Raw genomic sequence first — 14,015 nt, forward strand, 5'->3', positions numbered from 1 at the left:
CATTGCTGTTGCCTCCAGCCTAATCCAAACCTCCCTCGTCTCTCGTCCGTTCTGCTGAGGTAGCCCCACAGCTGACTGGTCTCCCTGCTTCCATTCTGTCCTTTTAGCAGCTGCTTGGACAGTATCAGAAAATGTATCCTCATCCATTAGTTCCTTTTTTCTTTTCTTCACTGTCTGCAAAAATGAAGACCCTTGATATTTTTTCCTCTCAGACTTTTTAGTTTGAAAATTTTTGAACCTCAGAAAACTTGTCAAGTGAGTAAAATTAATGTCACATCTCCAGCATCTAGTTTCACCAATAAAATTACTAAATTTTGTTATATTTGCTTTCTCTCCCTTTCATGTGTAGATGTATATATGTCTGTGTATATATGTATGTGTATGTCTGTGTATGTGTATACACACATGTATACACAGAGATGAAGCAAATGTAACAAAATTAAAAAATTATACACCCATATACGTATATTTGCATTTCTTCATAGAGTCATTTGAGAATAAGTTATTGATATCTTGACCCCTAAATACCTGTGTACTTTAGCGTTTATCTCCTAAGAATAGGAATGTTCACCTCTAGAGCCACAATACAATCATGACATTTAATATTGATATAATAATATTATCTAATGTAAAATCTGTATTCCTTTTTCTCCAGTTGTCCCCAAATTATCCTTATATCTTCTTTTTTTTTCTTTTCTTTTTTTCTTTATTTATTCAGGATCCAATGAAGGATCACACATGGCTTTTAGTTGTCATTTCTCTTTGGTCCTTTAAAAATCTAGAACAGTTCTCTAGCTTTCTTATTTTGTTCTCATGATATTGACATTTTATAAAATGTCCAAGCCAGTTATTTTCAAAATGTCCTTCCATTTGAATTTACCTGGTTGCTTCTTCATGATTGGAATAAAAAGAAATATACTTGCCATCATCCAATTCCATTCTTCCAGGATGTCATGGAGATTACAGTCTGAGGAAAGCAGACACTGGGGTCCCAGGTCTGCAGATAAGGAGACAGAAGTATAGGTACATAATTTGCTTGGAGCAACACAGGAGCCAAGTTTTAAAGCAGGAATTTACTCTTCAGGCCTGTGGTCTTCTTGAATTCCTCAGGGACAGTAGTCATCCTCATTAGCTGCCCTCCAAAATCTGAGATACCCAGTAGTTCAGTTTTACCACAAGGTTCAACTGAAAGGATGAATTTCTAGCATCAAATGATTAATTGAGAATGAGTAGACTTCATGGTTTATTTAGTAAGCAAAAAATATGTGTATCCACCCAGTGTTCTCAACATGTTTTTCCAATGTACTTCGAGCTCTTATTCCCTGAAACTCTGTTATTTCTCCTTCCTTTCCAAGCTCCTAAAATGTTTTCTCAAAGTAAATAACTCTCTCTCCTTTATACTTCTCGATCAGCTCTTTCTGGATTCTTAAGGTTTCAGTCTTTCATTGCTCTTTATTCAGAACTTGCATGGTGAAAGAGAGTTTACAAATGACCAACAAAGCAGGGTTCCTCCTTCTGGAGGGGAGGGGATGGTGGGGGGAGGTGGGAAGGAAGACTAAGCATTCATTTTTTTCTATTGATTCTTTTTTAATCTTATTATTTTTGGTACTTTTAAAGTTACATTATAGTACACAGTTGATTTAAATACAGTAAAGTACACAAATCAGATGTGCATAGCTTGATTAATTATTATGCAACACAGATCAATGCAGAACATCTGAGAACCCCCTCAGAAGTCTCCCATTCACCCTTCCAGTAAATATCTACTCTCAACCCCCCCAATTAAACACCAACCCCTATCACAACACGTTAATGTTGTCTGTGTTCAAACTTTATGTAAATAGACTCTTATAGTATATGCTCTTTTTTTTTTTTTAAACTAATCTCTATACCCAACATAGGCCTTGAACTCATGTCCCCGAGATCAGGAGTTGCATGTTCTTCCAGCTGGACCAGGCAGGCACTCTCAGTATATACCCTTTTAGGTCTGAATAGCTGAACATGATGTCTATGTTGCAGAATTTTTTCTTTTTCATTACCGTATGGGAGTCATTAAATGAATAATCCACAGTTTAGACCATTAGGTTGTTTTTAGTATGTGAACATTATGAATACATATTACATATATGAATACAGCTGCTCTGAGCATGGACAAGAGCTCTCATTTCTGTTAGACATATACCTTGAACTGGAGTTGTAGGTTCATTGGATAAAATTTGTGTAGCATCAGTAAATATTGGCAAACTAAAATTTAATCTTTTTTTCTCTTTCATATACCGAAATCTGTTATACAGTTTCTCTTTCTCAGTAAGCACCTAATAAAATGGGTTACTATTGAAACATGGACATTTTGGCCAATATTCTCAAATTAGTTAACATACATAGATAGAGTTGCAATAATACTCTCTCTTTATTTACATAGATCATTGATCCTTTTGTTGAAGTTGAAATTATTGGATTGCCAGTTGACTGTTGTAAAGATCAAACTCGTGTAGTAGACGACAATGGTAAGATGATAATCTATTGACTTTTAATCAAGAAGCTCTAGAAATAAAATTTGCTCTGAAAAAGAAAAATTTGGCTATGTAGAAGAGAAACAACCCTAAAATTCATAACTGCCATCTGAGTTTATGTTAGATGCATGGTATGTTTTGGTGGATTTGTGATTTGGTTCTTAAATTCTTTCTTTTGAAGCAATTTTTTTTCTAATGAAGAGAATTGATAGTATTTTAAAGGACTGAGTTAAATCAGAAAGGTTGAATAACCCAACTTTTGTAGCAACATGGACGGGACTGGAAGAGATTATACTGAGTGAAATAAGTCAAGCACAGAGTCTCAGTTATCATATGGTTTCACTTATTTGTGGAGCATAACAAATAGCATGGAGGACAAGGGGAGATGGAGAGGAGAAGGGAGTTGAGGGAAATTGGAAAGGGAGGTGAACCATGAGAGACTATGGACTCTGAAAATCAATCTGAGGGTTTTGAAGGGGCAGGGGGTGGGAGGTTGGGGGAGCCTGGTGGTGGGTATTATGGAGGGCACGGATTGCATGGAGCACTGGGTATGGTGCATAAACAACGAATACTGCTATGCTGAAAAGAAAAAAAAACTTAGGAAAATGCCTCTATTACATTTTTAAATTGTATTTTCATGATGTAAGTTACTTCAGAGCTCTCACTCATGACTCCTATATGTCTTGATGGTTTTTCATTTTTTTCTGGAGCATGTAAAACTCTAAAAGCAAGTCCAGCATGCTTGGTCCAGTTTACTTCTCAATATGTCCATATGGTGGGTGGACACCATTCTTGTATTCTGGCCATGATGTAAAAAAAGCTTTCTTAACCTAAGCCACATGTCTTTTTCTTGGTAATCTTCTTACATAGTGTTTGTTCATACATTTGACAAACATTACAGAATACCTATTTTTCTCAACCTTTAGTCATTAATACTCTAAACCACAATCCCCAAAACATTTAAGAAATTGGAGGTTTATAGTGAGAGCTTAAGAGGAGTTTTTCTTTTCTTTTTTTTTAAATTTAAATTCCATTAGCCAACATTTTTGTACATCACTAGTTTCAGACTTCTTTTTAAAGATTATTTTAGAGAGAGAGTGAGCACGAGCATGAGCGGGGCTGGGTGGGGGCGCAGATGGGGAGGGAGAGAGAATCTTAAGCAGACTCCACACCAAGTGCAAGCCGAGCCAGATGCCGGGCTCAGTTTCTCTGCCCCAAGATCATGACCTGAGCCAAAATCAAGTCAGACACTCAACCGACTGAGTCACCCAGGTGCCTCCTTAAGAGGAATTTTCCTAAGTGCTAGCTTAAGGAAAGGAATCTGGGGATTCAGGGAGTAGCAGAAACCTATTACTTTAGGAAATAACATGCGTAAAGGAAGTGGACTTCCTATATTGCGTTTTCCCACCAATGGCCATAGTTTTGTTTTTGTTGTTTTCTTGTTTGTCTTTTGTTTTTTATCTAAAGAAGTACTTGAGAAGTCATTACTAATGTAACAAAAACACAGGGACCTGTCAATGATTTCAGTCCATAATTATATCCTTAGTTGAGGCATTTAATAGTAATAAGTAGCTGATGCCTCCTGGATACATGTATTTAATAAAATTTATTAATTTTTAGAAAAGAAACTTAGAGAGTACTTGAATTTTTATCCATTTATATAATTATTTCATCAGAGAAAATTTTATCAAGAAATAAATGTATTCTTACCTTTCAGAATATAGGCTGAATTATATATCTATTTATTTTCAATAACTATGAAAACTTATCTTCCATGTATTAAGGTTTTGCTTCATAGGAAGACACTGGAAAACAACAGTGCACATTCTGAGTTGACTCTGTAACTATCTGTGTGACCTTAGGTGCACTATTTTCTCTGCATATCGGTTTTCTTAACTACAAAATGATTTATAAATACTTTCATTTCTTAGTTTAAAAAAAACATTTGTTACTTGTGTGATTTTTAAAAATTATATAGCTTTGAAAGCTAATCATAATGCCTTCCTTTTTCTTAATTAGAAAAAAACACAAAACTCCTGCCTTGCCATCCTTAGAGGATTGCTATAACAATTAAGTAAGATGCTATATGTACAGTAGCATTGAAACCTACATAACACCTTATAAAATGTTTGCTGGTGATTATTATAGCGGTAGAATCTTTTGTGGGTCTGAAGCATATTCTTTAACTTCTACAAGGCAGGGTCTCTTTCTTCCTTTTTTTTTTTTCCTCCTAAAACATTATTCTTAGATCAATACTAAAGATACTTTTTGAGCTTTTTGAAGCATTTTAAAATCACCTCAAGAAATGTCCCCTACAATGCAATTTGGGCATCAAAGATTATTAGAATTAATGTAATCATTTACAGGCAATCTTCCTACCAATTATTTTCTGGCAGTGGGGCAAATTCCAAGACTTTATGTCAGTGAGGCACCCTGGAGTGGCTTGGTCATCTTCGTGAGTTTAATAACCATTGCAAGCAATTTTCAGTCTGCTTTGCAGATGTTGCTGCCAATTCATTTTTAGCCAAGCCCTTTGCTTTTCTGATTTTTCTCTTCCTATTTCTCTGAGGATTTAACCCCGTGTGGGAAGAAACCCTGACATTTACAGTACACATGCCAGACATCGCTTTGGTTCGGTTCTTGGTGTGGGATCATGATCCAATTGGACGAGACTTCGTTGGACAAAGAACCGTGACCTTCAGCAGCTTAGTGCCCGGTAGGCAGAGGCGGGCCTCTCCTCTCTGGGCAGACCGTTCAGTTTTTTTGGGAAAATTTAATATATGATATGTGATATATACAACGTCTGGCATATATGTTATATAAAATGTGGTATATGTGTGTTAACATGTTTTTGAAATGTAAAGAATTATAGTAAAGTCAAATACTTCATTTACTTGCACCCATGGGAAAGCCAAATGTAAGTCCAAGTAAAAGGAAACTGTTTTCTTTGCTTTTCTCAGGCTACCGGCATGTCTATCTGGAAGGACTGACAGAAGCATCTATATTTGTCCATATAACAATCAATGAAATCTATGGAAAGGTGAGAAAGAGTATAGGGCTTAAAGTCATGTGCGACAATAATATGGTCCTTAACAAAGTTATTTTTTTGACTAATCGCTTCAAAGGCACATACATCTTGACAAAGTTCTCTAGCAGAAAACCAGTGAGAAGCCCAGCAAGCCCCGTGTGCCAGGCTATCAGGTCCTGTCCTGATCCACATATGCTCCTTCCACTGTTTTGGGGTATGGCCTCTCTGGGCTTAGGAGAAAACTGCTATTCTCTCAGAAGCTCCTTTGTATATTTATTGTTAGTACAACAGTAAATATTAACCTAAACATTGAGTTTTATTTTACTACTTAAGAAGACCTAGCCAGCTGTAGCAGGCAATGTGGTGTCTCAGATATTTGATGAATTACCAGCACTAACCAGACTGTGATTCTAGCTTGTTCTTGGGGGGATGCATTCATTTGGTGCCGTTGTATTTAGCCGAAAACCTGAAACTCCATGAATGCATTTAAAGCCACTCACAGGACTTTTAAGGATGTTATAAGGACTTTCTTTTAAGAACTAGACGACAAGAATGTATTCTAGTTTTCTCCTGATGCGACTCTCTTCATTACACAACTCATTTGAGGTTTACAAATCAATAGGCTGTCCTTTAGTCATGCCAAGTAATTGGGGACTTGGCCACTAGAATGAATTCCTGGGACCAGATGTGATTTGGAGGAACTATTAGGATCTTCTTGGCTAGCACCTAGGAATGTCCAGTGCTCTCTATTAGAAAAGTCTGCACTGCTTGGGGTTTCTCTTGTAGAGTTACAGACATTCTCTGTGCCTTAGCTTCCTCATCTATAAAGGTCGGGTAAAAATAGTAGCCATCTCATAAAAAACTACATTATCCTTAGAAAGCTGCCTGACATAGAGTAAATGCTCAAAAATGTTGGCTGATATTAATATCATGACTATAAGTCAATTTCTAGGGAGTGGACCAGTTCAGGCTGAATTAGGGGGTATAAGGTTTTTCCTTCCATCAGTTGGTATGGGAGGGGCACTAAAGATTCTAATGTCTAAGAGTGCTGGAGTTTTCTTCTTTGACTTTCTTGTAGTCCTCGGTTTCTGTCTGTGCTGTTCATCTGACATAAATACACAGAAATGTAAATGTCGGAAGATGATTCTTGAGCTTCTAGGGATCCCAGCCTAACTAAGTAGTATCTTTAGTATTTATCCTCTTGAGGGAAACAGTAACATTCAGAATTTATTTAAAACTTGAGCCAGGAAGGAATCAAAGTGTTCCATAGGATTTCTGTTCTCCTAAATAGAAGCCTACTTCTAAGTCGCATTATGGATTACTTTGGAGGTGTATTTGGGTTGGGATGCATAAAGCACAATGTGGCGGTGATGAGCGGAGTACCTCATGAAGCTGAAATCACTGAAGGTGAAAGGAGTGCTAGATGCATATGCGTTCTCATCTTTTGTTGTTACTTGTACACTTGTACACTTTCTTGAATGAGCCCACATTGTGTTCTGTTGTGTTTGTTTTCTTTCCTTGCAGTGGAGCCCTTTAATACTCAACCCCAGTTATACTATATTGCACTTTCTAGGAGCTACAAAGGTAGTTTCTTGGCATGGTGCCCTGTTCGTGCTGACATGTTTCTTTTTAAATGGTCATGGCAGCATGCTCTCATACCACTCCATTTCCTGCTTCCCACTTGGAAACATGCATCTGTTGCTTTAAGGTGGCTTGAAGTTCATAGCAGTCTATTAAGTGTGGAAACATTTCCCATCACCTTGCCATCTCCGGGTAGGAAGCTTCTGGGTGGCTTGGTTGCAAAAAACGGAAGGTTGCCTCATCACAAAGTAAGGTCCATAAGGCGTGCATGACATTGTGTCAACATGCTGTGAGCTGCAGTTTTCTTGGTTTGAATATCCTTCGATGGTTGTACGATGTTGCTGTGTGTCCACTTTTCATGGAGCTGTCATTTGGAAGGCAAGTTGTTGACACAATGGGATTTGCTTAACCCAGGCGTCCTCCTTTTGTGTCTTCAGAACAGACAGCTCCAAGGTCTGAAGGGATTGTTCAATAAGAATCCCAGGCACGGTTCTTCGGAAAACAATTCCCATTACGTTCGGAAACGATCCATTGGAGACAGGATTTTGCGACGCACAGCCAGTGCTCCGGCCAAAGGCAGAAAAAAGAGCAAAATGGGCTTCCCGGAAATGGTAGAGATTAAGGATTCTGTGTCGGAGGCTTCAAGAGATCAAGACGGTGTCCTGAGGAGGACCACACGGAGTTTGCAAGAGCGCCCTGTCTCTTTGCCTGTTGACAAAAGTCTTCTGGGGGCTTTGTCACTGCCTATATCTGCAACAGCAAAAGACACTGAAGGAAAAGAACACTCCCTGGGTAAGATGCTTTATGTTTCTCTAAGAACAACTCTTTTGAAGCCATATTTTGGTCCCTGATTACCATTATGACCTGGTTGACATTTTATAGTCAAAGTAAAAATATACTAAAAAATAGTTTTTAATGTTAACTTTAGGCCAGATTTTAAACGTCGGGGAGAAGGGGAAAGAACTATTTCCCAGTCCCCTAAAGTCTTGAAATAACACTGACATTTGAAATTGATAGTGAGGGGGATAAGGGGAGCAATCAGGTGTGACAGTATGGAGCCCGGGGGTCTGTGAGGTGTCCTAGGGGAGGTGAAACAGACAAAACTGGAGCAGAGATCTTGGTTTTCCAAGTGGGTTTAATATTTACTGATTGTTCTAGGTAAAATAGAATTATATTGATTTTTTATTTGAGATTGGATACAGTAATATTTCTTTCCTCAACATACAACACATTTCCATGATTAGAAATGTTTATGGAGAAAGAAGTCAAGCTAGATGTCAAAAGCAAGCCATCTTCTTCATTTGAGAAATCTTTGCTTTCTCAAGGGTAGCTCAGGTGGTGTTTTCCTGTGGCCTCATTTCCCTGATCCCTGGATGTTGGCAGGGAAAGAAGCATGTCTATGGCTCCTGTCCAGTTATAGGCTCCTCAGGCATACAGATCAAGCCTTACCTGTCTTTTCCCCTAATCTGAGCATACTGCTTCGCTCATACCAAGAACTTGGTAAAAAATAATGCCTGCTTTGCAAGGTACCAGAGAGCTCCTGAGTTGTGGCAGTGACTCTTTCCTCTGACTTTTGTAAAGGAAGTATCAAAACTGTCCATTTGATGTCTCCATGACAAAAGTGTTTTAATTAAATCAGGATCATCTCAGACAAATATAATGTGATACCTGTTTACTTTAGGGAAATTCTCCTTCTATCATACAGTCTAATTTCAGTGTCCCACTTTCTCACAAACTCCCTGTTCCTTGGATTGATTTTTATTATAAGATATTCTAGGGAAACAAATGAATTTTTGAATGGCTTATTTGAAGGGAGAAAAAAAGTTTAAAATTTTGAAAATTCACTAAGAGCAGTGTCAGAGAAGTGATGAAATATGTGCTTTAAAGTTTATTTCAAAATCCTGTTTTGGGAGAAAATAAAGCTGTACTCAATAGAAATAAATACTGGTTAATCCAGAAAACAGTATTGAGTTGATGCATATTTCCTCCCTTAAACAGCTTTATAAATTTGTCATTCTCATTTATATTATATGAGACTTGTGGTAAATATAGAACAAACAAAGCCATGCAATGATTCAAGTTATAATGTAGAAAAAAAATAAGTGGAGAAAATGCAGAATATATAATTCTGTCCCTCTAAAAGAGCTTATAGTAGCTCTCTCTGAGTGGTAACATCATAGGATATTTAATTTTTTTCTTTATAATTTTTGGATTTGTCAAACTTTTTATGATGAATTTTTCTTTAGTTAGGAAGATATTTTAATAAGATAAATAAATTCTTCTTTCTTATATATCCTGACTGAAAACATTAAAAAAAACACTATTGAGAGAATTAGGTAAAAAATAATTGAACATTTGATACAGTATGAGCATTATCCTAAGTATGATGGGGTACCCCAAATTCCTTTGAATTGTGTGTTTTTATAGATTTCTATTCTGTGCCTAATAACTTACTGCCTCTTTTAGAGGAGAATGCAATATGAAATTTGCATATTAAAAACAAAAATATGATTAAGAAAATATTAGATATTAACAATGGCATAGAATTGGTCACCAAGTCTTTACTTTTACACCTCAGAATCAGTAGATACTGGTATTTTAATACACTTATTGCACCGTCCAGTCTGCTTTTTTTTTTTTTAAATAATATGATTTGTGATTTTTTACTAATCCATGTGTAACTTTGAAAGCTTATAGTATCTTGCTTACAGGTACCGCAATACTTTGTTTAACAGAACTGTCTTGTTCTATTTTTATTGCCATGCTTCTGTGTAGTACAAATCTGAATAGGAAACAACTTAAGGTAATCCTCACTGTAAAAGTATGGTAACTCATTGACATTTTTTTTTGACAATGACTATTACATCCTTAGCTGATGTAATAGATACTCAAAGGGAAGCTTCAGTGAAATTCCTATAAATATATTTTACCATTTATTCATCACACAGACACTTTGTTGCAAACCTCTGCAATCCATAACTATATTTTGTCACGATGTAACAGATTTACATTCTCCATTTGTCTGTCTGAAGACAAACATGAGTGTTTGCAGGGTCTACAAAAAGTAATACATATTACCTAAAATGTTGTTTGTTTCATTCAGCAGAAGATAAGGATGGAAGAAGAAAAGGGAAGGCAAGTATAAAAGACCAACATTTGCCAAATTTCAACAAAAAGCTATCCTCTTCCTCTAGCGCCCTCCTCCACAAAGACATCAACCAGGGGGACTCCACCATTTCTGTTGCCAACACGCCAATCACGGGAGAACAGTTGGGAGTGGCAGGTCCCAAGGGTGGGAGAACCAAAGCAAATGTGTCAGGTGATGGCCAGGAACAGGAGTGCCCCAGCAGATTCCTCTCCCCAAGGCAGCATTTGGCTCTTGATCCTACAGTTACCCTAACACAAGGTCCATGTGGTGTGAAAACCAAGGCAAATGGGAATGCTGGAGGCTTTGCCGAGGAAAAAAGTACATTGTCAGGGAACATTTTTTCTCAAAGCAGCCTGGAGATTAAGAATTTGGAAGGGAGTTGGATTACGGGCCGAGCTGCAACATCCTTTTCTTTGTCAGACGTCTCTGTGCTCTGTTCTGACATACCTGACTCGCATTCTACTGCCATTCAGCAGGAGAGTGAAATTTCCCATCTTATTGACAATGTCACGTTAACCAATGAGAATGAGCCAGGCAGTTCTATTTCAGCACTGATTGGCCAGTTTGAGGAGACCAGTGATCAGGCAAACCTCACAGTTGTTTCTCAGCCCCCTAGCACCACTGTCACGTCAAGTCATCCTTCCTTGCCCACCTTGGAGCAAAAGATGCCCTTCAGGCATGACTTTTCCATGGGAAAATCCAAATCATCCTTCCTGTGCTCGTCTCCTGCCCCGATTGCCTTTTCAAGTCTTGAGACCTCCAAACACTCAACACACACAGACTGTGAAACTACGTGCACTCCTGTCTCCAAAGCCAAGCCAGATGACATCCTTCCCGGTCAGGCCAAGACAGGGGCTGTGGAAAACGACCTGCATGGGTCCTATACTTCTCACTGCTGGTTACCAAAAAGTCCCACCAATGGCAAAGAGTGGGAAACACTAAAAAACCACAGCCCCTCCACTTCCACCGACTTGGCACTGGGAGAGGTCATAGCGGAAACCACTCTCTCTTTAAGTTCTGGAGAGAGCAGTCTCGTGGAAGTGGACGGAGACTCAGAAAACCTGTCCATAACAACCTATGAATATAGAAGAGAGGACACAAGTCACTCTGCTTCTCCCTTAAAACCAGAGTATGGCCAGGATGTGGTGGAACATTTTCAAAGACGTTTGAGGAACGGCTACCGTAAAGAGACTTTTCCCCCTTCTGTCTCTGAAATACTCAACAATATTCAAGATGTCAAAAATCAAAGTATTTCTCGTCTAGCCTACCCGGGTGCTGGTTTTCTGCACAACTGTTCAAATTTAGACACAAAAGTGAACCAGACCTGTGGGCCCCTGTCCAGTGATGAAGGCATGCACGCCCCTGCACCCAGGCAGCCCACGCACCCTCCTCTGCCTGCTCTGAAGCTGCCCAGCCCTTGCAAATCCAAAAGTCTGGGGGACTTAACATCAGAGGACATTGCCTGCAACTTTGAAAGCAAGTACCAGTGCATTAGTAAGAGTTTTGTTACAACCGGCATTAGAGACAAGAAGGGCGTGACCACGAAGACGAAGTCATTAGAGCCCATAGACGCCCTGACCGAGCAGCTGCGGAAGCTTGTGTCTTTCGACCAGGAAGAGGGCTGTCAGGTGCTCTATTCCAAGCCAGATGCCAGTCATTTCCCCAGGGCACTGGTCCGAAAGTTGTCATCCAGAAGCCAGAGCAGAGTGCGCAACATTGCCAGCCGTGCCAAGGAAAAGCAGGAAGCCAATAAGCAAAAAGTCGTCAACCCCAGCCACGCGGGAGGAGTGGTTCTGCGAAACAAACCCTCGGCGCCCCTGCCCGCTGGCAACCGGCACTCCACCGGCTCGTACATCGCTGGCTACCTGCGGAGCAGCAAAGCGGGCGGCTTGGAAGGCCGCGGCATCCCAGAAGGGGCATGTGCCGCCTTGCGCCCTGGCTATGGCGACCCGTTTTGCTCGGATCATTCCATTCTGCAGACCGAGCCCAACAGTGAGGATAAACCAGAAATTTATTTTCTCTTGAGACTGTGAATTACATCAAGCTGCATTTTCAATGTTTACAAGGTATTCTGTAGAATTGTCAGAGTTTTCAGTAAACATGGTCTTGCCTTTGAAATGATTTTAAAAATGTATTTTTAAACTTGTATTTGGTCTCCCTTTGACTCCCCGTGTTCTTCCTGTTTCTGCATTTGTATATAGATTGGGGTGACATTTCCCTCTGCGTATGATCTTTCTCCCCTGGAGTGTAAACGCTCTCTGTATGAAATATGTGCATGCTTTGGTTGTGAAACTTAGCAGCAGCTTGGGTTCTGATGTATGTCTGTTTCTCTGCCATGCTCTCTACTCTGCCCTCAGATCACAGTCACAAATGTACTCGGTTTTACTCTATCATTGTTGAGGTCATTAAGAAACTTCGCAAAGGACAAAGGGATAAATTCTTTATTTTAAAGCCGTTATCATCATTTTAGTTTTTCTTCTTCCTTGAGAAGACCAGATGCATTTTTATAACTCAGTCAAAAGAAGATTAAAATAGTTACCCTACCTTTTAAGATTTCCCTACCCTGTGCAGAATGAGTTCAGAGGAGATTGGTAACGGTTCCCCCTCCACACCCCATACCCTCTCATTTTAGAGTAGACTGTGAGGGTATGAACATAAAGCAAACTTCTGTATATAAGGACAAAATTGTTTTACATAAATTTTGTTACATATTTTTGCTAATGGCTTTGTATGTAACAAGAACACAGTTGCCAAGCTATTTGTTGTACTTTTGAATTTTCTGATTAAATTATAGACTGCAAATAATGGCTTTCAGAATGAGGGACTTCTGTCAGACACTAACAGTAATAGTAACACAAGATTGAAAACATCCCCAGAGCTGTCAAGCAAAAAAAAAGAAGAAGAAGAAGAAGAAGAAGAAGAAGAAGAAAAATATTTTCTCATAATAAAATCCAAGTAAATAGATAATTAGAAGAAACGTTTTCCCTTCATGGAGCCAAGTAACTATATTTTAGTACCAACATATGTTATTTTCGCTGTGAATCCATTTTTTTATTGCATGTTCAGATGTCCTTCTTTGCTTTTTTGTAATATTAACTGCAATGATGTTCTTCTTGGAATTCATGGAAATATAATTAAAGCAGATTTTTAAGCACTTTGTGAATTTTTTTTTTTCAACTGGAGTTCATATGATGATTGCTGAGTAAGGGACCCAGCGTGCTCAGAACTATTTTCCTTTTCATCTTCACAGAAGAAGAGATAACTTCTACAGGGGATAGTTTCAAGCAGCAATTTATGTCTCCGTGTTTTCATTATGCTTTAAAGATCATATTTGTGAGGTGACTTGAAAAGAAATCAAATGTAATGGGTTTCTTTGCATTCTGTGTTAATATTGCTAGTTTAAAAATAGTGCTTCACAAATCCTGCCCTGGGTATGGGGGCAGCCAAGATGCTGTGTTTGGCAAATCAGATCACCTGAAGGTTTTTTGGATGGGGGAAGAGTGGGGAGCAAAGCAATCAGACCCTGATTATCCTCAGTCCGCAACTCTGAACTTCTCCCTAGTGCTGAGGATCTTCCTCTCTGTGGACAAACCCTGGGATGCTGGTTGGGGTAGGAGTGTAATAGTGAAAGGAAGAGGGACCCTTACTAAACCTGGGAGATTTTTGTCTTCTTGGGGGTTCGAAACCCCCAAAGTTCTATCCTTAGACCTTGGCTTGTTTTTAAAAAGATCGACACAATGTAAAG

General features: G+C 38.9%; 1 protein-coding gene across 6 annotated transcripts in view; it reads left to right on the top strand.

Annotated features, from left to right (window-relative positions):
• The window catches only part of PLCH1 (phospholipase C eta 1), a 221,466-nt gene extending 208,039 nt beyond the window's left edge, over positions 1 to 13,427 (top strand). For 3 of the 6 annotated variants that reach the window (XM_059163689.1, XM_059163690.1, XM_059163691.1), the window contains 6 exons: positions 2,423 to 2,507; positions 5,083 to 5,229; positions 5,474 to 5,553; positions 7,066 to 7,125; positions 7,560 to 7,914; positions 10,226 to 13,427. In XM_059163689.1, the coding sequence (XP_059019672.1) occupies positions 2,423 to 2,507; positions 5,083 to 5,229; positions 5,474 to 5,553; positions 7,066 to 7,125; positions 7,560 to 7,914; positions 10,226 to 12,303 (2,805 nt within the window). In that variant the 3' untranslated portion in view covers positions 12,304 to 13,427. The remainder of the gene's footprint in view (positions 1 to 2,422; positions 2,508 to 5,082; positions 5,230 to 5,473; positions 5,554 to 7,065; positions 7,126 to 7,559; positions 7,915 to 10,225) is intronic. The other 3 variants (XM_059163692.1, XM_059163693.1, XM_059163694.1) reach the window with 2 other exon arrangements.
• Positions 13,428 to 14,015: the final 588 nt, after the last annotated feature.

This window comes from Mustela lutreola, chromosome 2 (assembly GCF_030435805.1).
Source record: "Mustela lutreola isolate mMusLut2 chromosome 2, mMusLut2.pri, whole genome shotgun sequence".
Taxonomy (NCBI): Eukaryota; Metazoa; Chordata; class Mammalia; order Carnivora; family Mustelidae; genus Mustela; species Mustela lutreola.